Source organism: Mus caroli, chromosome 8 (genome assembly GCF_900094665.2).
Source record: "Mus caroli chromosome 8, CAROLI_EIJ_v1.1, whole genome shotgun sequence".
Classification (NCBI taxonomy): Eukaryota; Metazoa; Chordata; class Mammalia; order Rodentia; family Muridae; genus Mus; species Mus caroli.
The window spans coordinates 31,724,943-31,752,447 of record NC_034577.1 but is presented as its reverse complement, the minus strand read 5'-3'; the positions used below and the strand labels follow the sequence as shown (position 1 = coordinate 31,752,447).

The window sequence follows — 27,505 nt, the reverse complement described above, 5'->3', positions numbered from 1 at the left end:
TATTAAAAATCAAAAAAAAAAGAAATCTCACTTCTACTTCAATTTGTGAAATAACTTGAGAAATACTGGTATCAATTCTTCTTTGTAAGCCTGATAGTATTCTGCACTAAAATCATTTATACCTGAGCTTCATTTTTTATTTTTTCATTTTTGGTTAGTGGACTTTTAATTATTGCTTCTACTTCCTTAGGAGTTATATGTAGGTTTGTTTAAGTTGCTCATCTAATTTTGATTTAACTTTGGTGGGAGGTATATACCAAGAAAATTAGCTATTATGTTTACATTTTTTTAATTTGGCGGAATACAGGTTTTTACAGTATGTCCTTCTGGTTCTCTGGATTTCCATGGTGTTTGATGCTATGTCTCTCCCTTTTACCTCTAATTTGTGTTAATTTAGATTTAATCCACAATGACAAGCTTGGGTGTTGGTGATTTTCTACTTTTGATTTCAGCTATAGAGATTCTGTGCTGTTACAGTGGGAGGAACCCACTGTTTGAAAATAAATATTGTCACTGTTCTCTAATTATATTTCTGTCACCTTGTCTGAAAAATTTTCATAATCATACAGAGCTAGAGATTAGCATTTGAACTTTGCACAAGGATAACTATTCTATCAGGTTGTTACAGTCTGTATTAAAATGTCAGTCACTCTCCTTGAGATATGTAAATGTCTATCTGGGGATATTCTTTCAAATGCCATCCCCATCCAAATCACAGAATTACTACTTCAACTGAAATCATTATGTTACCTTTCAGGACACATAATAAGAAATGTTTAATTTGCAGAATTAGAGAATCAAAAGAACGAATCATTTAAGGAAATGAGTGTTCTAAATTAACAGAGATCATAAAAAAAAAACCTACAAGCACTGTCCTACAAATCTTTTTATTATGGGGGGGGGGATAACCAGTAAGGCTCAGAGGCAAGCAGATGCCAGTAACATTTACTTCATGAAGGAAAATCTGTATTGCAAGAGCTTACCAAGGAAAACCCCAAGAGTTTTGACTCTCAAACATAATATGAAGCAATTAATATTTCAGTCCTTCAAAATAATCTTCCGGCAACACTTTATGTCCAAGTGTACCTTAGTATTTATTGAAAAAGATCATTAAGTAGATCTAATCCATTTCCCTATAAAGTTATGTTAGTTTATGATATTGTAAACCTCAGCTTCAGTTTCCTCTTAACAATGCCATTGGTGCTTGCAGAATCGACATGATTTATATTTCCCTCCACAGTATGCACAGCCATATTTATTTGCATTTCAATGTATAGCTTTGAATTCTATTGCATTATTAATACAGTGCTGATGACATTTATGAAGCAAGCATAACATTCTTACGTTAAAATATTGAGGAAAGATGAGGTCAAAAGAAAATGTCTAATCTGAAAAGATGTATAACATTTGAATAAATCTTATTTTACAAACTGCTTTTGTCATTACACTGTTAAAAAAACAACTTCACTTCATTTTTAAAGAAAAGCATACTCTCTTTTTCTCACTTAAGCTGTAGAAAAGCTCTAGGTGCCTGGAAAAATCAAGGAGAGTCAGTAAGTGTGCTCAGACCACGTGTCAATTGGCCATCTGCACAAGAAGCTGGAGTCCCTGACCTCTTCAGACAACAATGACCTCAGATGACCTCAACTATAATGAAATGAATTAAAGTGGCTCTCAGTTTTAGATAGTGCCTTAACTCCACAAAAGTCAAAGTATTGTGGAGTTCTTTGCTTTCGGGCGACCTCTGAAAAGCTCTCTGATAGAAAGTGGCTAACTCCTGTTGGAAACCTTTCTGTAAACGTCTAGCACTGTGTTGCCCTGAGCTCACCGTCGGCAGTTTCATCATGCCCTCTGAGATATGCGATGCCTGACCTGAGTGTTTCAACCTATCCTTTTGCTTAAATCCACTTAGCTGTGAAGTAAAGCAATGAAAGGGATGGGTCTTTGTTCTTTGATCAGAGCAGAAGGTGAATTCCTTTTATCTAAAGCAGTCATAATTTAATCTTAAAAGTATAGGATATTCAGATCTTTCTTCCTTGGCTCGTCTCTGTCTTGCACTCCTTGTCGAATGTTAAATTTTTAATTAATCTGCTACTGTTTTCAGCTGAGGGGAAAATATTTGATACACATATTTGAATGAAAGATACTGTGTGTGTACAGACTTGCTTACACTGACAGCTGTATTCATGCTGCCCGCAGGAACTGAAGGAGCAGTATTTGGACACTCTGTGGAAACACCTCACATCAGAGCAGAGCCATCTCAAGACCTCAGGTGAGCACTTCTTCTATACCAGGCCGTCGTTCTCATAATTTACAGCCTTTGACGTATGAATAAGTTAAATGGTGCTTGTGCTAGGAACTTGGACAAAAATATTACTATGCCATAATCTTATATTAGTCAGATACTTGATTCAAGATATTGAGCTATTCTAACTTGTCAGCGTTCCTAAACATATATGGCATGAACTCAAAAATATATGGACTAAGGATAAAGAGTTTTAAAAATGAAAAGAGACAGCTTTCAGAGAAGTTTAGAGGACTACTGTATAACTTAGGCACTATGGAAGATTAGACTTAGGTCAGTCTAATAGGATATAGGATAACAGGATATAGATAAACAACCATGAGGGGACTAGAGAAAGGAAGACCAAGAGAAAATATGAAAGGATCAGGGATATGAAGGAGGAGACTGAAGAGACAAATAGACACTGTAATCAACATACAGACATGCTTTGTCCTGCTATGGTACCACAGTCTAAAATCCCCATTATTATACTGTGCCTAAGAGCCTTGATACCATGCAAAGTCTATCCATACACAAAACATTGTGAGGTACCAACATAACAGAGATATCTCTCAAGAAAATCATGACAACTTTTATTTAAAAATATTAAGAGAAAGTATTCATAGTTACTACAACAGACAAACAGACATTCTTTTTTTTTCTTTTCTTTTTCTTGGTTATTTTATTTATTTACATTTCAAATGTTATCTCCCTTGCCAATTTCCCCTCCACAATACCACTATGCATTTCCCCCTGCCTCTAAGAGGGTACTCTCCCATCCACCCATCCACTCCTGCCTTCAGCACCATAGCATTCCCATACTCTGGGTCATCAAGCCTCCACAGGACCAAGAGCCCCCTCCTAGTGATAATGGAAATCCTCTGCTACATATCCAGCTGGAGCCATGGGGGCCCCCATGTATATTCTTAGGTTGGTGGTTTAGTCCCTGAGAGCTTTGGAGAGTACAGTTGGTTAATATTGTTGTTCTTTTTGTCGAGTTGCAAACCCCTTCAGCTCCTTCAGTCCTTGCCCTAACTCCTCCACTGAGGTCCCAGAGCTCAGTCAAATATTTGGCTGCAAGCATCCGCATCTGTATGGGTCAGACTCTAGCAGAACCTTTCAGGGGACAGCTGTACCAGGCTCCTGTCAGCAGCTGTACCAGGCTCATGTCAGCAAGCACCTTTTTTTTTTATATTTTCTTTATTTACATTTCTAATGCTATCCCCAAAGTTCCCTATACCCCCTCCCCCGGCCCTGCTCCCCTCTCCACCTAATCCCACTTGTTGGCCCTGGTGCTTCCCTGTATTGGGGCATATAAAGTTGGCAAGACCTAGGGGCCTCCCTTCCCAATGATGACTGACTAGGCCATCTTCTTGCTACATATGCAGCTAGACACACGAGCTCTGGGGGATACTGGTTAGTTCATATTGTTGTTCCACCTATAGGGTTGCAGACAGCTTCAGCTCCTTGGGTACTTTCTCTAGTTCCTCCATTGGGGGCCCTGTGTTTCATCCAATAGATGACTGTGAGCATCCACTTCTGTATTTGCCAGGCACTGGCATAGCCTCACACGAGACAGCTATATCAGGGTCCTTTTAGCAAAATCTTGCTGGCATATGCAATAGTGTATGAGTTTGGTGGCTGATTATGGGATGGATCCCCGGGTGGGGCAGTCTCTGGATGGCCCATCCTTCCATCTCAGCTCCAAACTTTGTCTCTGTAACTCCTTCCATGGGTATTTTTCCATATTCTAAGGAGGACTGAAGTATCCACACGTTGGTCATCGTTCTTCTTGATTTTCTTGTGTTTTGCAAATTGTATCTTGAGTATTCTAAGTTTCTGGGCTAATATCCACTTATCAGTGATTGCATATCAAGTGACTTCTCTTGTGATTGGGTTACCTCACTCAGGATGATATTCTCCAGATACATCCATTTGCTCAAGAATTTCAAGTACTTCTTGGCATCAGCAATAGTGTCTGGGTTTGGAGTCTGCAGGTGGGATGGATCCCTAGGTGGGGTAGTCTCTGGATAGTGTTTCCTTCAGACTTTGCTCCACTCTTGTCCCTGCATTTCCTTTTGAAGTGAAGAATTCTGGATTTTTTTTTTTTTTGAGGTGGCTGTGTGGCGCCATCTGTCAACCAAGGGCATTGCCTATACACTGGATATGGTCTCTACAGGTTGTATCTCCCCTTTCTGTGTATTTCAGTTAATGTCCCCCTTGTTGGGTACTGGGAACCTCTTGGGTCACTGGAATCCAGAACTTTCTAGTGTCTACCCCGCAGTTCCCCCTCCTCCCACTACTACACACCTTTCAAATTTCTGGCCCTCTGTACTTCTTAGGGGAGAACCCCCTCCTGTTTTTGAATGCCCTTTCATATCCCCCTTCTCTCTCCCTCCCAGATCCATCTTTCCCTCTCTCTCCCGAGATTATTTTTTACCCTTTCTGGGTAGGACTATAGTAGCCATACTTTGGGTTTCATGTGTTCTATGAGTTGTATCATGGCTATTCTGAGTTTTTTCTTGTTGTTGTTGCTAATATCCACTTATCAGTGTGTGCATACCATGTGTGTCCTCTTGTGACTGGGTTACCTCACTCAGGATGATATTTTCTAGTTCCATCCATCTGCTTGCAAATTTCATGAAGTCATTGATTTTTAATAGCTGAGTAGTACTCCATTGTGTAAATGTACCACATTTTCTGTATCCATTCCTCTGTTAAGGAACATATGGGTTGTTTTCAGCTTCGGGCTATTATAAGGCTGCTATGAACATAGTGGTACATATGTCCTTGTTATATGTTGGAGCATTTTTGGGTATATGTCCAGAAGTGGTATAGCTGGCTGGGTCTGAATAATGGCCAGACTGATTTCCAGAGTGGTTGTACCAACTTACAATCCCACCAGCAATGGAGGAGTCTACTCTTTCTCCACATCCTCACCAGCATCTGCTGTCACCTGAATTTTTGATCTTAGCTATCCTGACTGGTGTGAGGTGGAATCTCAGGGTTGTTTTGATTTTCATTTCCCTGATGACTAAGGATGTTGAACATTTCTTTAGGTGCTTCTCAGCCGTTCATGATTCCTCAGTTGAGAATTCTCATGCAACAGACATTCTTAACTCAACAAATAAATTAACATTTGATGAAGTGAGATGGATTACTTAATTCCTCATAGGGATATTATACTCCAAAATGTATCTGCTACAGTGGTTCCATAAAAAAATAATAACACAAAGAAAATGCACATTAAAATCACTGCTGTTAGATAACTATTTAGGAGACAGAATTTCTTGATGGTTCAGGAAAAGTACTTGATAAGCTCACAATAGGATGTGAGTGCAGAAAACAACATTTGTAAAGGAGCTACTCATAGCTTAGCACATGTTTGTATTCCCCAGTGCTGTGGGAGAGGAGGAGTGGAGAGACAGGAAGATCCTGCGACTTTCTTGCCACCAGCCTAGTTATAGGTTCAGCAAGAGGGTCTGTCTCAGTGGAATAGCTCAATAAGTGATAGAGCAATACATGATAAGAACTCAGTGTTCTTCTCTGGCCTCCACACATGTGTGCACAAATACGTATATGTGAATTCACACATACATGCAGGCACAACACATAAATTAGCCATACTCACATAAACACACATACATTTTATTTCATAAAAGTCATTATTTAGCTTTTGTCATTGAATAAGCAGAAATATAGTCAAAAGAAAACAGAAAATAGATGTGTGGGTCCATGTCTGTCCTGCCACTGGGCATGGCATCTTGGGGAAGCAGAACATTGGGAGATTGACTGCTCTTATGCCACTCTGCCTCTGGGGCAGGTGCTGGGCTTCAGGAAAGTGCCAAGACACCACTCTAGGAGTGGGAAAGCACAGTCTGAGATGTGGGGAAGCCGATGATGGTTTGAGGATCCCCAAGCCTGTGACAAGGCTGGGGCTGAGGAGGTTGTCAGACTCTTACATATCCAGTACTAGTGGGAATTGGAGAAGAGTTGAGAACAGAGTTGGCAGACCTCTAGCTACATACAGCCTCTAGCCTAGGGGCAAGGGAAAGGGGAATTCTGGTTTGTCTCAGCAATGATTATCTTTAGCCTGGTGGAACCAGGCTAGACACACAAAGTGGTTAGCTGACATTCTGTAGGCTACCTTCTGTAAGCTCCCCATAGCAGCGATAGATGAAAGAGACCGTCCAGGTTTATCCATATCTTTTATTGACTGTTCATCATAGAAAATGAATGCATATCATACCGTACCCACGTTTTAGGGTGGATCTAAGATTAAATACTTTTTGCAGGGAGGAAAGTCAGGGAAGGGAAGATTATTGGCTAATCCCTCAACATCTCTAGGTACGACATTGGCATGGAGAACTCTGTTTAGGCCTCTGGGACCACAGGTCACATTTCCTTATGTGGGGAGTGTGACTCTCGTTCCAAGTCAGGAACCTGTCAGGGAGTGGCTAGTTGCCTAAGTCTCAGGTATTTGCCCACCTTGACTTTGGGTTTTAACCTGCCCTACCTTACCAAGCTTCCTGGCATAGTTTTGCTGTTCTACCAATAAAGTTGTTGTTTTTTTAATTAAAAATCATTTCTTCTCTCATACAATACAACGAAAACACATTTTACCCTCTCTCCATTCCTCCTAGCCCTGCCCTCTTCATGTGTCCTCTTTCCCAGATCCATTCTCCCTCAATCTCTTCTTCAGGAAAGAGCAGACCTTCAAGAGACTACAGCAAAATAGAACTAAACAAGAAATTATAGGAAGATTCTAGGACTTAATGATGACCAGCCTAGTTAGGGAAAGAGAGAGAGAAAAAAAGAAGGAAAGAAAGAAAGAAAGAAAGAAAGAAAGAAAGAAAGAAAGAAAGAAAGAAAGAAAGAAAGAAAGAGAAAGAAACCCTCATATTGAGGGCAGACAAGGCACTCCAAAAGGACAGAAAGAGTCTCAAGACAGACAAGAGTCAGAAATACACCTGCTCTTACTCTAATGAATTTCATAAAAGTACCAAGCTAATAGCTATAACACATAAGCAGAGAACCTGGAGCAGACCCATGCAGGCTCTGAGCTTTCCACTTCAGTCTCTGTGAGCCCATGTTCACACTGCTTTGTTGACTTAGTGGGCCATGTTCTTTTCCTTGTGTCCTCCAATTCCTCTGACTACTACAGTCTTTCCTCCCCCTCTTCAGTGAAATCCCATTCTCCAATGAAGGCACACAATGGAAAGCTCCATTTTAGACTCTCTTTTCATCTCTCCATTAATGTCTGGCTGTGGTTCTCTGCACATGTTCCATCTGCCTCCAGAGGAAGCTTCTCTAATAAGAATTGAACAAGACTATGAGTATAGACTTAAATAGGACAAGATCTATGAGTATAGCAGAATATCATTAATTTTTTTCCAGTTGTGTCTGGTTCTATCCTAAGTCTCTGGGCTATCTATTCTTATGTCCCAGCCCTTCCTGGCAGTGTAGGGTATAGGTTCCCTTTCATGGCACTGGCCTCAAATTAAACCAAACATTCATTAGCCACTTCCACAACTCTGCACTGTCATTGCCCCAGTACAAATTACAGGCAGGAAAGATTGAAAAAGGAAGGTTGTGGCTGGGTTGGTGTCCAGGTTTCTCTTTCAGTAATTTACAGTTTACCTTCTCTCATATGTGCAGAATGAGTTGAAATTTTTAATTCAAAAAAATAGAACAACCAAACACTTTTACAATAACAAATATTCAGAATCTCATAGTCTTGTGGTAATACTTTTGTGACTTTTCTTCTGACGAATTGAGAAACATACATTCAATAATCTATTGAATATTACCAGGTACTTTTTATTTTATTAATTTTTAATTTTTTGCAAATTAATAGGTACACATTCTATGCAAAACTGGATAGATAGTGATCAAGGCAGTGCATGAGCCACATTTTAAAAGTATACTTTTAGTCTTGAGGGTCTATCTAAAAAGAATAAAATAACAGGTGACTGACCAGAACAGTCAATGCTAGCCTTTTAATAAATGTGTGTACAAATGTCTATGTGTGAACACATAATACATACATGTACATATACACTCTATATGCTACAAACACAAAAATCAAACACACACACACACAAACACATTTCATGCCCTCCCTTTAGTAATATATAATGTTTGGAATAACTATGGTTGTTCTCCACGTAAGATAGTACATTTCTGGATTACATCTTCCATAGGTTCCCTGCTTATTCTTAGTATTTTAGCAGACAGCAATGCATCTCATATGTTATAGTGCTTTGATAGTTGTCAGCTTGAATGATTGTAACCAAATATCTTTAAATAATGAGATAGTAACTAAATTAATATTGTGTAAGAAACATTATACAGGATGCATATGGATATCATCAATTGCCAATTGTTGTAGACCAGCCTTAGTTTCTATGTACAGCAAACCCCATGATCTTACTCAAATGAAATAAAAACACAACTGACCTCTAGAAGTTTGAAACAGAATGGTGAAAAGAGTGAAAAAGAGGGAGAAGGTAGATTTGCAAATCAGTTGGGCAATGGATTATAGTTAGAAGATGCTCAGACATCTCTTTCCAAAGCAGGAGGATTACAGATAATAATAACGTAAAAACCAGAAGAAATGACTTGTAGTGTTGCCATCAGGCAGAAACAGTGAATGTGTTATAACACAGCTATATTTAATCTGATTTCAGCAATGCACAATATTTGCATGTCAAGAAATATTCCTAATATTTTGTAGTAAAGATGATTTTTTTCCACTTAAGTGTTAAAATTAATTGAACTTTGGCATTCAACCATATGTGTATAATTAGGATATACCTAAATATAAAATACATGTATTAGAAGGGACCAATTCATTTGTTAGTTTCTGAGTCTTAAAGTAAACCTCTTGGTTCTTTCATTTTAAAAAAATGTATGTATGTTGTATCCTCTTATGAAAAATCTATCTCTATAGAAATAGCACCATCAGGACAGCCAGGGCTATACAGAGAAAACCTGTCTCAAAAAAAAAAAAATGAAAAAAAAGAAATAGTACCACCTATGGCTTTAAGTGGTCTACAGATGTCTCAACATTTTCAGATTGAAGCATGAAATAAGTTACAGGTGGTATATGGTGTTTCTGATTTCTCTCTTCTGACCATCCATTAATTAATATTAGAGAGGCTTGATTTACCATCTACTGCCAAAATAGACTGACTACTCCTAAGATGAATGTTACTAATTTAAATTTCAAAATGGAAGCAGAAGCAAAGTGCAGTGATAATTGGGCTATTTAATTATTCATGTGTGTATTAAAACTTAAAGCAGAGTATCTGAGACCTTAACATATATAGCTAAGAACTCTTGGCTGATGCAATGCTAATCAGGCAAGCCAAATGGGTTGGCTGCGTAAAGAAAGCAGTACTTGTGGTCTTCTCAAGAATAGCCCTTTGTAAGATACAATAGAGTATAAACGTTTACATTTAAAAATGTGATTTTCTAAAGTTTATTCAGCAGATTTAATAACTATTTAGTATGTCCTGAGCTCTGTACTAGGTTTCATGGAAACTTTAAACTCATACTTACAACCTTTGTTTGGTTTAATTTAAGATAATATTACTAAGTATTAGAGTTTTATGTAGCAACAATACTATTAAATAGATCCAGATATTGATAAAGATATATATATATATAATTATTATATATATTTCTGTTCGTTAGTTATTATGACAAAATGTATTTTCTACAATATTTATTGTTCTTTCATTAAAAAAAAAAACTGTCCAGTCTTACCAATACTTGGTGCTAGCAATCTTACTAATTAAAGTCATGTATAGGAACATGCCAGTTCTATATTTCTCTTCTGTTTGCTATTATTCTATATGACTCACTTCCATTCACATATCTGATAGCCACATATCTTTCCTGATGTGTTCACATATTCTGTAAATATTAGGGAGAATTTTTATATATCCTGATAACATTTGTGACATGTCATGGTACAGATATTATTTCCCAGGCCATTATGTATTAATATTATTGGTGGTTATTTAGAAAGTATATTTTAATGTAAAGATATTAATCACATTTTTAATTATGAACTAATTGTGACACATTGTGGACTGTGACACTTTTAATCACTTAAGTTGCCAAGTTCTTTTCATTGAAAAGCCTTATGATTTCAACTATTATATGGTAGTGTGTGGTAGAGACTGAAGTTTATTCTGGCATACAGATATCCAGTTATTCCAGTATTATTTTCTATAAGCACATTGGATAACTTTATTGCCCTGACAATGGACAAATGTTTGGAAAATAAAACAGACTGTTTGTGAAATCTGTCTTATTTCAATGTACAATGGCAATGTGGTGTCACTTCTTTCTTGATGACTGCAGCTTTGGAGTTAGTTTCCAGTTCTCTAACATTGTACTTTGTCAAGAATGCTTGCACTAGCATAATAATCCTGAGAAATCAGTCCAATCATCATATTTAACTGTTTTAGGTAACATATGGATAATTAGAGCATCTAGTCTTTAGTGTTAGTATAGTAATTATAGCTTAACTATACAGTAATGCTCCAGTATTAAAATTAGTTTTTATTACATTACCTTAACTATATGGCTAACACACTATGATAGAACTGAAAATATAACTTCATACTGCTAAAGCTACAACATTCTGTTTTTAAAGTGCTTTCAGCTATAGGTAGGTGGATGATCACTACAGAATTTAACAGCAAGTGATATTTGAAGTAGAAGGAACTCACAGTTTCTTATCCCAATTCCCGTGGTGAATTCTCTCATTATATTGATATGACTTTTGCACATAGTATAGTAATTAATTTTCGCTAGTTTATGCTTCAATTCCTGCTTTGCTCTTTGAGAGTAATTGGCATGACAATAGAATTTGCAGTACCAAGTTCAATGTAAGAGATGTTTTTCTATTGTCCTATCATTTATAGCATACCTCCTAGAAGTGCCTGGAAAATATTATTTTGAAATAATGAATAGAATGCATAATTACAGTGTCCAACCTATTTTGATAAGCTGTCATGACTAGTTAAGTGTTTCTTACTTCAAATCTTTGAAACTCTGTCTAGATCTATTTGTTCAATAGTGTAGTTTGCAGACTCTTTGAAAGTGTGAAGAAACTTTAGCTTAAATGCAACGTTTGTCTTAATTATACCCAAAATTTAGAAAAACTTATCCCTCTTCTGGTTTACCTGAGGGACAGTACCCAGTGGATATAATAGAGAACTGATTTCTCTATTCAATACAAGGTACATGAGACAATGAGTCACTCTGGATAGTTAAATACTTGCATCTTTGTGACATGCATACAATAACAAATACTGACATAGATAACTCAGATAAACTGTATCTCTATATGTTCAAAATGTAATTTCCCATTCCCAAAAATGCCAGTTGTAATTTGAATGGCTCTGGATCCATATGCCAGGTTAATATGTTATTACATGATTTTTCCCATAAAAATTTGTTTATTTTTATGTATTTATTTGTATTCAGGAAAGTTTATCAAAAGACTTAAGATTGGCTCAATTTTCATGTACCTAAGAAACACTTGAGAGCTGCCAACCATATGTTCAATATTAAATCAAAGTATAAGTTAGAAATCCTAAAACTTGTCTAATAAATTTTATTATATATACTCTTTAAATAAATTTTATTTTTGTAATTAGCTTGAAATTATTTGTGTATACTACTTGTTTCAACACTGCTTGTTATTCAGAACAGAATATACCACTTTAATAACACTTGCATTTTTTTACAATTATTACATTTAATTCTATCAATCCTAGCAAAGCACACAATTGAGACTTATTTAATTCAAAGTCTTAATTACTTTGGCACTTAAGCAATTTGGCAGTACTGTAAAATTTCTACCATTTGCTAATGTTTAAACATACCAGGTAATGCACAGATTCAAATATTTAGCAATTACATGTCTCCAAAAAAAATCTTGTTGCTGATAAAATGAAAATCATCTCATATAACATAATTTACAAATTTAATCTTCCTTGTGCTAAGCCCAGTAAATTTCATTTTTCCCTTGGCTTGTGTCACTCTTCCAAAAAGCTTTTATGTTGGTGTTCGGTCAATGGAGGCCTCATAGATCCAAGGCTGTTAAAAGCTTCTCAGTTTTCTCTCAGACATCATCCACCATGGACCATGGATTTCTGTTGTTTTTTTTCTTTTTCTTTTTCTTTTTTTTTGGGGGGGGTGGGGAGTCTTTTGTTTTGTTTTTGTTTTGTTTTGTTTTGTTTTGTTTGTTTGTTTCCCTTTGAAGCTCATACCCAAATCTATTCTGAAACACCTACCTCTTTTTCCCCCAGACTACAGACATATTAAAGAAAGGGGGGGGGGAATCCTACCATTCAGCCTTGACCTCAGGTAGCAGCATACAGAGCACTCTTTTACCACCATATTAATTTCCCTCTGTAGCCACCTGTCCTATGACTCAATCAAGTGATCTTTAGCAGGTAGGAGTAAATAAGGATTGTCCATTTCCTTCCTATAGTTGACCTTTTCTTCTTGTTCAAAGTCATTTTTCAGTACAACAAAATGGCTCTATTTTATTTTCCAAAAAGAAAAAATCTTTACTTTTAGGAAATCCAAATGATTTCTATCGGTTTCTATGTCATTTGTGGTGACATTCTGCTCATCAAGTGGATGAGCAAAAAATAAGAGGTGATGGGGTCATGGGGAGGGAACCAAGGATAATGTGAGAGAGAAAGAGGGAGAGGAAGGTAGGGAAGAAGGGTGGGAGGGAGGGAGGGAAGGAAGGAAGAAGGGAAGGAGGGAGGGAGGGAGGGAGGAGAGGGAAACATGAGAAGAGAAAGAGAGAGGGAGACAAAGGAGGGAGGGAAGGTATGATTCCCTGGTTACACACTGACACATGCCATGTTATTCAAAGCTTATAGCAACAACACAAATCTCATCTCTTACAGCAAAGAACATAAGATATTTCTGATCTAAATATGAGTGGCAAGGGCCTGGGAATATGGACTCAGACTCCACCCAAATTCTGTATTTAAATGCAGAAATGCTTTTGTGGAGTTTTGTGGCTGTTGTCCCTGTTACTGGATGAAAGAAATCCAAAGCACCTGCAAGATAGACTAGTAGCAGGCTCAGTCTGATGGGTGCAGCAAATGGGGAAATTTCTGCCATAGGTTTGAGATGCTATTTAGTGGCAGTTTTACTTTGGGTATTGCTGGAAAACAAGTCACTTCCAAAACTATTTACCTGATAGTCATGATGACATTAGGAAATACAGGGAGATCGTCAGGGATTAGCTACTGAGGGAGTTAAATAGAACCCAAGGTCATTTGACTCTGGGTCAATCATATTCCTACTGGCTACCATCATGGAAGTTCTACTAAGTCAATCAGACTAAACTGAATCTTTAGTACAGATGTGAGCTTGCTTGGTTCAAAAAGTAAATACTGTCAATTCAGAGCAGATGAAGCTGGGACATTGTCTCTGGCTAACATCCCTGAGGCCCCATCTTTACATATTTTGGGCAAAGGACCCTTAAATCAGTAGTACTTTAGGATAGGTTAGCCATGAGTATGTTTAGTGCATAAATAAACATAAATATTACAATCATTTCCTGATTAATCATTTGATAGAGATCAAAGTGGAAAATCTTAATCACTCAGAATTTTCAATGCAGTTAATGTTATTGCAGCATAAATAAAGCCTTCATAAATCTTATATGCACAATTGGCTATCAAATGTGTGAGAAATAAGTTTGATTTTTCTCTTCAGAAATAAGTTGAGTCATGTCGATTACTGGGTAAAATTAAAACTTTTCTTCTACTTAAATGCATGCAAGTTACCTTTTATTGAATGTTGGAGTAATAATCTGCCTTAATATATTAACATATTTGTATTTTTAGGTATGCTCTTCTCTAACTGCTATGCAAATGACTCATTCATATCACCCATGAGTGATTTCAATAATGATAGTATTAACCAACAAAACACTAAAATGACACTGGGCACAGATACCTCTTTTAAGGCAGTGTGACATTGTATATAAGGATTATAAATATAACTTTAAATTCAGATTTTACATTTTGAATACCATATGGAAAAGGTTAGTAATAGATTCTACTAAGTAATTAGACACTAAGTACACTTTTTTTTTTAATTTCTTGCTCTATTTTTATTCAAACAAGAACATGCAAGCACACCTTATAAACAGATATTTTAAAAAGCCTTTTAGCTTTAGGTGCTCAAGTGAGTTAATAAGAGATAAAGTATCATAGGACCAAGAACCTCTCCTCCCATCAATGCCCGACAAGTCCATCCTCTGCTACATATGCAACTGGAGCCATGCTTTTCAGAGATATGTTTCATGAAGTTCTTCCTGAAAACAGCTCTGGGTCTTGTCTCAGAGTAGAAAAGTCACTTTGGATCATGGTGATAGAGAAGCTGAGAGAAGCCTTTTCCTGATGCCCTGTGATGGAAGAGAAAGGAGGCAGCTTCATCAGCTATGGAAGAGTTTACAGTAAACAACCACCACCACCACCACAACAAAAACAGCTGGTACCCACCACTTCTCCTGCTTGGAATTCCATCACTACATTCTGTTGACTTTTGACTTTCCTCTTGCTGATTTTTCTTCTACAAACTGCTGTGCTTTAGTCTGAGGCCACTGAAATGAAGCAATGAAGGTCATTAAACATGTAAAATACGTTTTTATATGAATTTCCATATTTTTCAAGCACATTTTAAAAAATTTAAAGTTTACAAAATTTTAAGGGTGCACCATTGAGGGACTGTAATAATGATTACAATAATAATGATTTCCATTTGGGTCTTTTATATTCACAAAGCTGGAACTCTTTATTGGAAAATACATACATGCCAAATTATTCCAATTTAGTTATTAAACTTCATCATTAATATTGATAATATATTAAAAATTTAAACATGTAAACTCATGATGGCGACCTACTTTTTGAACATGATAAAAAGAGCTAGCATAAGGAAATGTTATTAAATTATTATACATGAAGAGTAAATAATTGATAAGAACAAATGAAGATTTTTATAATGAGCCAAAAAAATAGATAAAGTAATGAAAAAAGATTGTCCCAAAACTTAACTGGGCTTGAAATCATTGTAACAAAAAGTGAGAATATAGGTCTATGCTGACTCTCTGTAAAGTCCATTAAACCTGACTCACTAATACTTACTTTTTCAGTTCCTTCTAAATTTTCTCTTTCATAATGATATTTTCCTTTCCTTTAGGCTTGAATCACCAACTAGATCCTTGAAAATGGAGGCTCCACGTGGAGTCCAGGTGAGCGCAGCTGCAGGTGACTTCAAGGCTACCTGTAGGAAGGAGCTACACTTACAGTCCACAGAAGGGGAGGTGAGTCTCCAGCAGGGTTGACCCTGCTGCTTTATACACCACTTGACTCATGTTCCAGGAGACACACAGAGCTGCTTCATGAAAAAAATTCCAAGCTTTGGAAATCTTGATACATCTTTAATACTGGATTCAATAAGCTCTTCCTACTTTCTACTAAAATGTACTCATTCCAAAGACCCTTTAAAACAGACCTCCGGATTTTTGTTGCTTGATATTAGCTTCAAACATTAGAATGGAAGCAGTCCCTCTTTACCTTTCTCTTTGGATCTTTAGACTGGTTCTTCTGAAGGTTCATCAGCTTGTTCTGTTATAGTCAGAAAACAACAAGAATTTTGGAAAGACTGCTCATGCCTAACAGGATTGATCAGTATAGATAACAATAATTATATAGATATTTCAGAAGATCTGAAGACAAAATTTGGAAAGTGCTCACCATAAAAAAATTAACTCTCTGTGTAGCTAAGTACAGTGAACCCAATTTAAACATTACACAGGGTTCACATATGTTGAAAATTGAATAGCACCCACCAATGTACATTTGGTATATACCTTTATATATCTCATTAAAATTAGTTTAAGAAAGGAAATGTTTTTCCTAAAGTGGTTTGATATTGGCTTGTTTGTTTCTCTGCCCAACATCAATACCACAAAAGGACAAACTGATCACTTATCAAAAAAAAAGTCTCTACCTTTAGATAGATTTTAAACTACTTCATATCATCAGATATAGTATTCAGATATTCAAAGTAATAGTTGAAATGAAGAAGCCTTAATTTTATAGAAAATGCAAGGTTCTGCTATAGACAATCTCTCTCATTTTATACACAATGGTATGAGGAACTGCAAATTTGGCATTGAAGGAAACACCAGTCATAACTGTAAATGAAAAGTTTTAATGATATGGCCACATCCACAGTGCAACAACATACCACAGCAAGCATGCTAGAATGTTGCTGAGGGAGATTATTTATTCCAAAATTGATTAACATTTTCAAGGAGACAAATCGTACTGATATCAGCAGGTACAAATGAAATGGATTCTTGTTAGAGAAGACAGGCAGTGCTGAGTTCAAAGCTCTAGGGTGTGATTCTAGTCACAGGATTGAGTTTCAGAGCAGATGGATCGTGTGGCTTTATGGGACAATACAGAACAGACATACCAATTTCAGAAATTGGAATGTGATCAGCATCACAGTAACTGCATTGGCAGAAAAGAGAGGTGGGCAAGCACATCCATACTGTAACCTGGAGAGGCCCAGGAATATGGCGTTGACATCAGTATCTCGGTTCTTCTAGCTTCCTGCCTTATGTTTCATCTCCATGAAAGCAAATCTCTTTCCAGCAGCTGACATGAATGGACTCATTAGGAAACTTGTCCCCTTTACACGAGTGAAGAAGTTACTGAAGCATATAGTTAATATATACTCCAGTTCATTTGTGGAACAAATATCCCACAGTGAGGGAATCAGATAAAAAACAGCTCTGAACTTGTACTTACAGTGCAAGCTATGAGCAAGATCAGTTGAAGCTGATGATGGCAGGGGACTAGGGTAGGACATTCAAGATGTGTGACCTGGGGCAAGACCCCCGGTTTTATTTGAAATGAGAGGGGAACAAGACAGTAGGCGTGACATGGTTCAGTTTGCATTTCTTGGAACTTCACCCCAAAGTATGACAACTAGAGAGAGACCCAAATGGATGCCCACTGCAGGGAACCCCCCCAGCAGAATTCCAATAAGAAATGTCTAGGGTGAGGAAGGAGGAAATTCGGCTCTCCCTCATCCTTCAACTTTGGGTTGTCTAGGCAACTCAGAGTCTATGATTAAGAATAAGATGAAGGCTAATGAGATAGCTTAGTGTTTAAACCCTACCACATCTGGTGACCTCAATTCAACCCCCAGGATCAGAGGGTTGAAGCAGAGAAACAACTTTATGTTAGCATCCTCTGACCTTCACATAGCTACAGTGACACACACACACACACACACACACACACACACACACAGGTACATGCACTAGGGATAATGAGAGAGGAATACAAAATAAACAATTGGTGTATTAGAAATTATTAAATAAATGAAGTAATTCCTCAAATGAAAAGATGAGTCAAATTGGTTGTTGAAGCCAACTAACATTTAATAGACAATTTAGGCATGATGATATGTAGAATAATTTTCTGTTTGTTGTCATGACTTCCTAAGACTTTAGACAGCAAGACTTTTCTGGATGTTTTAGAAATGATTCTACTCATTCTTTCACAACTACTTAAAAAAAAAAAGACAATGGAGTATGTTTTTTAATTAATTCCCTCCCTCTTCAGGAATGCCAGCCCAGCTGGTATTCTTCTTTCTCTATATAGTCTTCAGATATGACTAAGAAGCTAAATGGAAAGCCTCTGCCAGGGCCATTCATTCTCTGTGTGTATGCCATGGTTGTTACTGCTGCTGTTTTTAATAACTAAGTTCCTTGAGCAGATCATGCAATACTACATTTCATATTGGGGACTTGTTCTCAGAACTCCACCACTCAAATTTAAGACAGCAGCAGAGCCTGTGGACAGTGCACAGGCTTGTAATCTTTTCAAAACATCAGGATAGTCCCCATTGCCTTGCGATGCTCTGTGGGAGGGACCACACTGAAATGAAATGATTTTGTTGTTGTTGTTTTTTGTTGTTTTTCTTTTTCTTTTTCTTTTCTTCCTAGATATTTTTAAATGCAGATTCAATCCGGCTGGGAAATCTACCAATCGGTTCCTTCTCTTCTTCAACCAGCTCCTCAAATTCTCGACAGACAGTGTATGAACTGTGCGTCTGCCCCAATGGCAAACTCTACCTGTCTCCAGCTGGGGTAGGCTCCACCTGTCAGTCCAGTAGTAGCATTTGCTTGTGGAACTGAAGCGACTGATTTCTCCTCACACCAGAATAGCCTTTTGTTCCCGTCCGTCTGCTTCACGGATTTGCTCGGTTTCCCCTGTGATCAGTGCAGAGCGTCTTCAGATGGACCACAGAGCAAACTGTTCCAGTATCCGCCAGGATTGGCCTTCACCTTTCCTGATTCACCATACTAAACACACTTAGTGGGACTGACTCGGCCGTGGGAAAAACATCTTCAGCAGAAAACCTGGATCGCGACCTTTGCTCGAAAGGGAGAATAATTTAGGTGCCTTTGCTACGTGGAGTGAAGCACACACAGTTTTAGATTTTTGCAGAACCTGGCTGCGAACTGCGCACGAACACATTACCCAGACAAAATTCCCAAATCCACTGGTGACATGAAACGCTTAACCCCGTCAGAAGACTGATTCTGCAGTCCGAAAGCACAATTTTCCATTCATCTTTTTTGGACGTAAACTTTTATCCCCGAATTTTAAAATTTTGAAGCATTATGTAATGCTTGCTTTACTAAAAAATTAAATTCAATACGTGATTTTTAACTAAATGAAATGACGAGACAGAATCTCTCCCTGAGTTTTTTTGTTTGTTTGTTTGTTTGTTTGTTTCCTTCAATTCAATGTGTTGGTACTCTTTGTCTACTAAGTCTGGAATTTTGTACATTAGATAATTTTGAAAGCTCTCAGCAATATAATCTTTACAAAATTAACAAAAACGCCATTATGCTGTCATTTGTCAGATCTGGATGGCCTTATAGAGTATTTATGTGGTTATTGCATGTGACACATTTGCTTTTAACAAAACATCTTAACCGTTTCAATTTAAGACAGAAGGGATATACTTATGGTGGGAATTCATCAGTCATTTCTTTGAATATTCACTTGGTGTCCTTTATCCTTAGGCACTCTTTTGTTTGCTCCACTTACATTAAACTTGATTTTTAAGTGCAAAAGTTAAAACAGCCTTTAATTAAATGCTAATGTGATACATAATGCTGAGAACGGATTCAGTTTCCACAGGGATGTCATTTTCAAAGTTAGTATCCGTCTTTTCACTTGTGGTTAATATTTAAGAAGGTTACAAATTAAATTATAAATTCCAGAAAAGAACGTGGTAAAAAGACAAATGTGTAGAAGGGGTGTTGGCCAAGTGCTTTCTCTGTTGAGGAATCTAGTCACATTTCCATTCGACTGTTAGCCATTTCTACCAGACTGTTACACTACCCTTACATCAGGAACCGTAGCTCTCTCCACTCTCCACAGCTCATTTTTAAAAATGAATTCCTAATAAATAACGGTGGAGTATTATAGCTTTGTTCACCATGGTACTCTAAAACTCAAATTCTTGAAACCGACAGAATGCAAGAATGTAAACTGGTATTGTAGATTTCCCAGTTTCTGAAGGTGACTTGATGACTCTGAGGTAAGTCCTTAAGTTTTCCCATCATACACTTCTTGCACCTGTCTACACTGTTAACAGGTGTGTGGAAGTTACATTTCAGAGCTCTATGACTGCAGAATCTTTGAAAATCGGTTCTCTATAGCTGAGAGTGACACAAACTATTGAAATTTGTTGAAGCAGTTTGGTTAGTAACAATGAGAAAACTGGATAATACAACCTGCAAGGTCACCTTTTGGCCAAAGCTCTCTCTTTTGGATTCCCAGCATTTCCAGTAGCAGGCAAAGCTCTGTACCACTGAGCACATTCCACATTATGCAGACAGCTCTGGAAGGTATTTTACTCTGATCTTTTTAAAAATTGTACTGGACTTGTGCTTTGGGGTTAGTTTATAAATCTGTAAATTAATATCAAAATAAAAGTGGAGATATATAATTACTTGAAAAGTCATAACAGAGAGCCTAATTCATTTCTAACAAAATTTACTCTATGAAGATTGCACATTAGTCTTTACAAAAGACTCACACAATGTGTAAGGCAAGAAATTTAGAGTCGTGTTTATCAGTGATTTTTTTTGTTGTTGAAGAAGACAATCTGTATTACTTTGGGATATGTCAAGGTTTTAGCCATGCTAAATTAAAGCAATTAGAGAATTTCCTAATCAAAGGATGTTAATTCTTGTGATTTGTAATCCTCCCTGTTTCTAAAGTCTTTAATCAATTAAGCCAAGTTTAGCAACCTGAGAATATCTCCAGGCTTCAGTTTACCCAGAAAAAGTTACAACCTTTACAACAAAAATATTAAATCAAACATCGTGTGAAGACTTCTAGCACAAATGAAAAGAGAACACTCAGAATTTATATGAACAGGCCAACATGCCAAGAATGAAGGGTGATAAGAAGACAAAGGGGGCAGGGGAGAGCAAATTATAGGCTGTGGCTGATGGCTTACACCTTTAGTTTCGACACTTGGGAAGCAGGTGTAGGAGGATCTGTGCACCTTTGAGGCCATCGCAGTCTGTAGAGCTGGGGCCATACAGAGAGATCCTGCATCAATCAGTAGATCCATAATTAAAGAACAAATAACTCACAAATAAATCAAGGGAAACGGCTGGCAAATTTCCAACTTGAAGATATTCTGACAAATCCAGACATTAAAGAATCATTCCAACTCAAAAGATTTAGAATGTTCAAATTCCTGTTAAATAGAAAAGAATGTCATCGATGACTTCCTTATACAGTAGTATATGAATGGCTTGAATTAATTGTTTAACTGCTGTAAGATTCTTTGGGCCCAGTAATATCAAAGCTTAAGCTTCTATTCAAGGCTTAGAAGATCGACCCTGAAGTCTTTGAATTCCTACTAGAAAATCATTTTTTCTTCGATGCTAAAGAGGTCCAGAAACTGAGGAAAGATTTATCCATTGCCTTCCAAATGCAATTTTACAGATCAGAATGAACACAGACACACACACAGACACACACACACACACACACACACACACACACACACAAACCACCTCCCCCTCACACACAATGTACCTTATTTCAGTGATCCAAATTCTATTTTTCTGAAATCACATTGAATACATATTACTTTTAGTTGTGCCATAATGAGCTCTACTCAGCTACGTTGTTTGTCTTAACTTCATGTTTAATTTAGATCCTGCACAGAAGAACAGAAATAGAGAAATTGGAGAGGGAAAGTTGCTGGCATTTCAATTATGATCCACAATGTATAAATTCAGATTTGTCTTAAGGTCAGTTTCTCTGGAGCTGAAAAGAGCATGCATTATTATTTTAATTCCATAACACTTGAATGATGAAACTTTAAAGCATGCAAATACAATCTGAACACACTAAAAGCCAAACAAAATGCACTTTCAGTATTCATGATCCATTTACCCAGTATCGTCAACATTTGTCACCTGACTTAGTAGTCCTGATTTTTATTATGAATCATAATTTTCACATTATGGGATAAAATCATTTCTCTAAGTTTAGAAAATAACTGTTCAATTACAGTACAATTTGGACATCTTAGAAAGTTGTGCTATAAATCTCTGAAAATATGTATAGGAATTCTGAATTGGGTCCTGGTTATATGTAGTGCTTTAAACTCTCTGTAGAAATATCCAATCACGTTGGCTGCAGTCTCTTTGAGGAAATTATACTAAGCTAGGTATTTCTCTTTGGTTATGTTCAACTCTTAGTTTTATTGATCCTATGAAGAAAATATTTAATGGTTTTCACTGAGTCTATGAGACTCTGCCAAGCTAGAATTTTTATTATCTATTTCTTAAAGAGCTGTTCATCAATGTCAAAAACAAAATTTCTAAGCATCCTATTCTTTTTCTCTATATTCCTGGATTCCCACTTACCAATTGAGTAGCAATTCCTTTTGAGGAAATCAGGTATGGTTGATACTTTCAATAATAAATTTATACATTGTGAATTTATAAAACTGAAAGTTTTATAACTATCAAAAATCCTTCATATATTACCACCTTAATGTCTCTATTCAACAGTGCCTCATTTTCCAAATACACCATCAGTACAGTAATATCTAATTAATTTAATCTTTGCAAACATAGTATCTCTTTGTAAGGAAGCAATAGACAGGAAAATCTGATGCTGTTAGCATTACAGTTCATAGCATATGATGTCAATATCACATTTAATTATAATTGAAAGTATTTAATGCTCTAATACTCTATATACAACCACCATCAACAAACTCATGTTTGAGTTTTATACGTTTGAGGTATGGTTTCCTTAACTGCCTATAGCTTTGGCCTAATTAGAATTGCTCATGGGACCCTTCATAGACACTCATTAAGTCATTTGCTGCATACATTAGCATATATTATGGTAATGATTACTGCAGAATATCATTATCAAAAAGGAAAATAATATCATATTTATCCCCAATTATAAATTAATGAATGATCTCACTGAACCCTTTTGTAGATATTGCTTTAAACTGCAGTCAAGTAGTCACTGAAATGTCAAAGACCAAAGATCAGGATTTCTATTGTATTTAGCTCTAGACCACTAGTGCTTCTACTGATTTATTAAAATAAGTAGGGGTTATAATTACAACACACACTTCTGGCAGGAATATGAGCTGCAGCCATTAGTTACTGCTTTAGTTGTAGAAAGAACACTTCAGTAGTATGCTCTGCATATTTTTATACATAGGTAATGAATGCTTCAGTACTATTAAAACAAGGAAATATAGACTACGCCCAAAATGGCCTCAGGACAGGTTAACTTGGTTGGGTTTCAATTCTCATTGCTTGCCAAATATATCTCTGGAAAATATAACTAATATGAAATACTTTTAGAACTAGAGGGCTATTTTTTAAATGTTAAATGATGTGGGTCAGTCTTTGGGATAGTAAAGACCAACATTAACGGATGGGCAGTACAATGAACTGTGATTCTTCCTGGATTTCCAGTTTCAAATATTTCATTTATTTGAATATTTATAAAGTCAAACAGGGTTAAAGATGTGCAAGGATATTTCCAAAAATGGAGACACAAATTGGAGTTTGTTTCTTTATTTATACAATCAGTCCATGATTAATTTATTTTGTTTTGTATCTTTCATGTAAATGTTTTCTTGTATATAAAGATATATGAAGAAATGGAACTATTTTCGTACACATACTATGCAATATGTTTGTACAATTGCAAAATTACCAAAATTACAAAAGCTGTGCTTTTGTACTCTATCTTGCTTTATGTAAAAAAAAAAAAAAGAAATTAACCATTTTCTACTTAAAAGGACTCCTTCCTATGAACTGTAGATAACATATCTATTCAAAAATCAGTCTATTGTGTCTTATGTTTAGTTTGGGTGAGGTCTATTTCTTTTGGGTGTAAACAAAACAAAATTTTGGCAGTGGGAATTCTTTTCTCAGAAGCATGCAACAAACCCATATCATTTAAGAACTCTCTTGTAATTCTTGTATTTTTGTCTTGATTTTGGTGCTACTGTGTAACCATGATTAAATGTGATAGTCAAACAAAGAGGATCAGAATTAAGGTGCTATCATTTCATTTATCTTCCTTAAAAAAACAAAACAAAACAAAACAAAAAAACAGTTTGGAAAAATATTAGCCTTGAGTAGAGACCTTTCCAAAATGATGTTTTTTTGATAAATACCACTTCTGTGAATATGTGTGCATTGATGAAATTAAGTTTAATAATATATACATTTGATCAAATTCTTCACCATATTTTTCTTTCTTACTCATACCCAGTGGAACTAAGCATCTGAAAATGACTTAGCCATAGGATTAATTCACTTACTGGGAGATTAGCAGTTTTATCTGTTCTGAAATTCTGCTGGTTTGTACCTGGGATAAAACTAGACAAGTGTGTTATGTGTACAAATATCTGTATGTTTATATGTGTACTAAGTGTCAGCCCAGTACACTAGAACAAATATAAACACAGGCTAATTAGGATCCCCTGTTTTATGTTTCATTTCTTCTCTCTTCTCTTATATTCAGTAAAGAACTAGTCCAGTTTGAAGAAAATGACAAAAATGTTGTTACTATGGAAAAACACAGTCAGCCTCTTTCTATAATCCCTTGAGAATGGCATTCTTTACCAACTTCAAAAATAAGTGCATATCCATTGAAAGTACCTTGTTGGAAAACAGTGATAACCTTCTTTATCTCATGTCCAATTATTTTTTATAAACTGATCCAAATATTTAAAACAAAAACTGAACACTTATACCCAGCCATGTTTTTTCAAATGTTAGCTCTAAGTAGAATATGAGAGAATGCTTTCAGTTTAAGTGTCATATATTCCTTGACTGTACTTAACCTTCGAAAATGCTTTGAATGGTTTCAAATGTTTGTTTGCACATTTATCTCGGTCAGAGCCTCTAGGCTATTTGCCTGCAAATCATTGTAATATAGCAATACTTGGTTTGGTACACACTTTCTTTCCTGAGAGAGGTTTGGGAGGGATGGAGGGAGGTAAGGAGAGAAAAGAGTGAGAAAATGAGCAATTTTATCTATTTTCCAGTATTGCTTATAAAACCAAATATATGTTGTTGCTGTTGTTTTCTATAGCCCCTAAGCATATGGCACCAGCTGGTTAATCTTATAATTTAATTCAACTGTGGCTCTGTTAGGAGCCCTAACCCTTGTAGGGCAAAAGCCTAGTCCTATAACACCCTGCTCCTTACCTGCAGAACCTACATTACCCACAGCATTTGTCTGAAAGCTGCAAATCAAAAGTTCCCTTTGCTACGGTGGTTCAGGAAAGATGCCCAATTCAACTATTGCTCACAACTATTGCTGGCAAAGGATATTGTAGGGCTCTGAATCGACAACTCAATGGAGAACTGCTGGGGATGAGTTCAGAAGGCTTTGAAGTGTGGAGTTGGAGTGGGCAGGCTTCCTTACACATTTTCACTAAGCACCAATTGGCTAAACCTCAGAACTTGGGACCTTTTATTAAGTTTCATTGAGTAGGCATGGCCACTTGGGTTTGTTTGTTTGTTTGTTTTGGGGTTTTTGTTTTTGTTTTTTACAATGTGATTTATTATTTTTTTAAAAGAGGATTTTCTTAGTATTTTTTCTAATTGGATATTTTATTTATTTACATTTCAAAAGTTATCCCCTTTCCCAGTTCCCCTGCCTCCAGAAACACCCTATCTCATCCCCTCCCCCCTCCCTGCTTCTATGAGGTTGCTCCTTCTCCAACCCACCAACTCCCACCTCACCACCTCCCATTCCCCTACACTGGGGCATTGGACCTTCACAGGACCAAGGGCCTCTCCTCTCATTGATGCCGGTTAGGCCCCTTCACCTCCTTGAGTCTTTACCCTAACTCATCCACTGGGGTCTCTTTGCTCAGTCCGATGGTTGGCTGTGAGCATCCATATCTGTATTGGTCAGGCGCTGGCAGAGCCTCTTAGGAGGCATCCATACCAGGCTCCTGTCAGCAAGCACTTCTTGGCAATCGCAATAGTGTCTGGGTTTGATGTCTGCATGTGGGGTGGATCCCCAGGTGGAGCAGTCTCTGGATGGTCTTCCCTTCAATCTCTGCTCCACTCGTTTTCCCTGTATTTCCTTTAGACAGGAGCAATTCTGGGTTAAAATTTTGGACATCGGTGGATGGCCCCATCCCTCAACCTGGGGCTATTTATGACATCTGGATATGGTCTCTACAGGTTCTCCCTCCCGTTTTGGGGGTATTTCAGCTAATGCTGTCTCCATGGGGTCCTGGGAGGTTCTTGCTTTCCTGGCATGTGGGACTTTCTGGATGCTACTCCTAATTCCCTATTCCCCTTTGCTACACACCTCTGTTCAATTTTCTGACCCTCTGTACATCTCCTCCATCTCCTCCCCTACCTGATTCTGACCTTTTCCTCCCCCCTCTTCTCTTCCTCCCAAGTCCCTCCCACCCACCACTTCCCTTGATTATTTTGTTCTACGCACTAAGTAGGACTGAAGCATCCACTCTTTGAGGAAGACCTCAGAAGATGGAAAGTCTCCCATGTTCTTGGATTGGCAAGATTAATATAGTAAAAATTGTCATCTTGCCAAAAGCAGTCTACAGATTCAATGCACTCCCCATCAAAATTCAAACTCAATTCTTCATAGAGTTAGAAAGGGCTTGGCCACTTTTTAATTTCATCTCCCACTGGGTTCTACAGAGGATAAGCTATGGTGCTGGAATTTCCCAACAGCATGCAGCCTTTGATAACTATCTTGAGTTAGAATGCAAATGTTCAGTAGCTCAGGAAATAACAAATGTCATGGGATTTCTTTGTCAGGAGCCAGGTCAAAAAGCAAACATTACTACTTATAAGTGTTCCTAATACCTCTTCTCATGACGTCATAAGAGCTCTCTATTAATAATTGGAGATAGATTAAATTATACAGCAGTATATATGAATACACTGTATCCATGTGTATAATTTTATGTGGGCATATTGGAAAATGGAAGTTGGGTAGGAATACTTTGCCAGATAACTCTACTGCAATATCTTAGAACATTTTGGCATCCTGCTAAAATGTTGCTACAAAAGCAGCACCCATTTGAATCTTAACATTCTAGTAAGCACCCTGCAATTACCACAATAAGAGCAACTGTCTTTTCAAACAAAAGGACAAGGTTTAAAAGGAAAACAAACTTTGACAGCATTCTTTCCCTCCTAGCCAGACATGCTGCCATGAAAAAGGTCCTTATGGTGCTAAACAGGACTTGCTGCTCAAATAATCAATGGGAATATTTTTAAAAGGTAAGCATAATGAAGTAAACAAGTTATTTTAACTCAACACGGGAATTGCTTGATATTAAGAGTATACATTAACAGATACATTACATCGTTAGATTAGCCATTAAAGGGATACCCTTGACATGTGATATTCATGCATTCAGGAGGATGAGATGGAGTTTGAGCTCAAGGTACTACAGAGAACACCAGAGTCAGTCTGCAAAGTTGGGTGAAAATTTGCTTAAACTTCAATTAAACACACTCTCTCTCACTCACTCACACAAACACACACACACACACAC

At 37.0% G+C, this 27,505-nt stretch overlaps 1 protein-coding gene across 1 annotated transcript in view; it reads left to right on the top strand.

Moving 5' to 3' along the window:
* The window catches only part of Sgcz (sarcoglycan zeta), a 1,036,157-nt gene extending 1,017,025 nt beyond the window's left edge, over nucleotides 1–19,132 (top strand). The window contains exons 6-8 of the mRNA XM_021169917.2: nucleotides 2,200–2,272; nucleotides 15,542–15,665; nucleotides 18,369–19,132. Coding sequence (XP_021025576.1) covers nucleotides 2,200–2,272; nucleotides 15,542–15,665; nucleotides 18,369–18,560 — 389 coding nt within the window. The 3' untranslated portion in view covers nucleotides 18,561–19,132. The remainder of the gene's footprint in view (nucleotides 1–2,199; nucleotides 2,273–15,541; nucleotides 15,666–18,368) is intronic.
* Nucleotides 19,133–27,505: the final 8,373 nt, after the last annotated feature.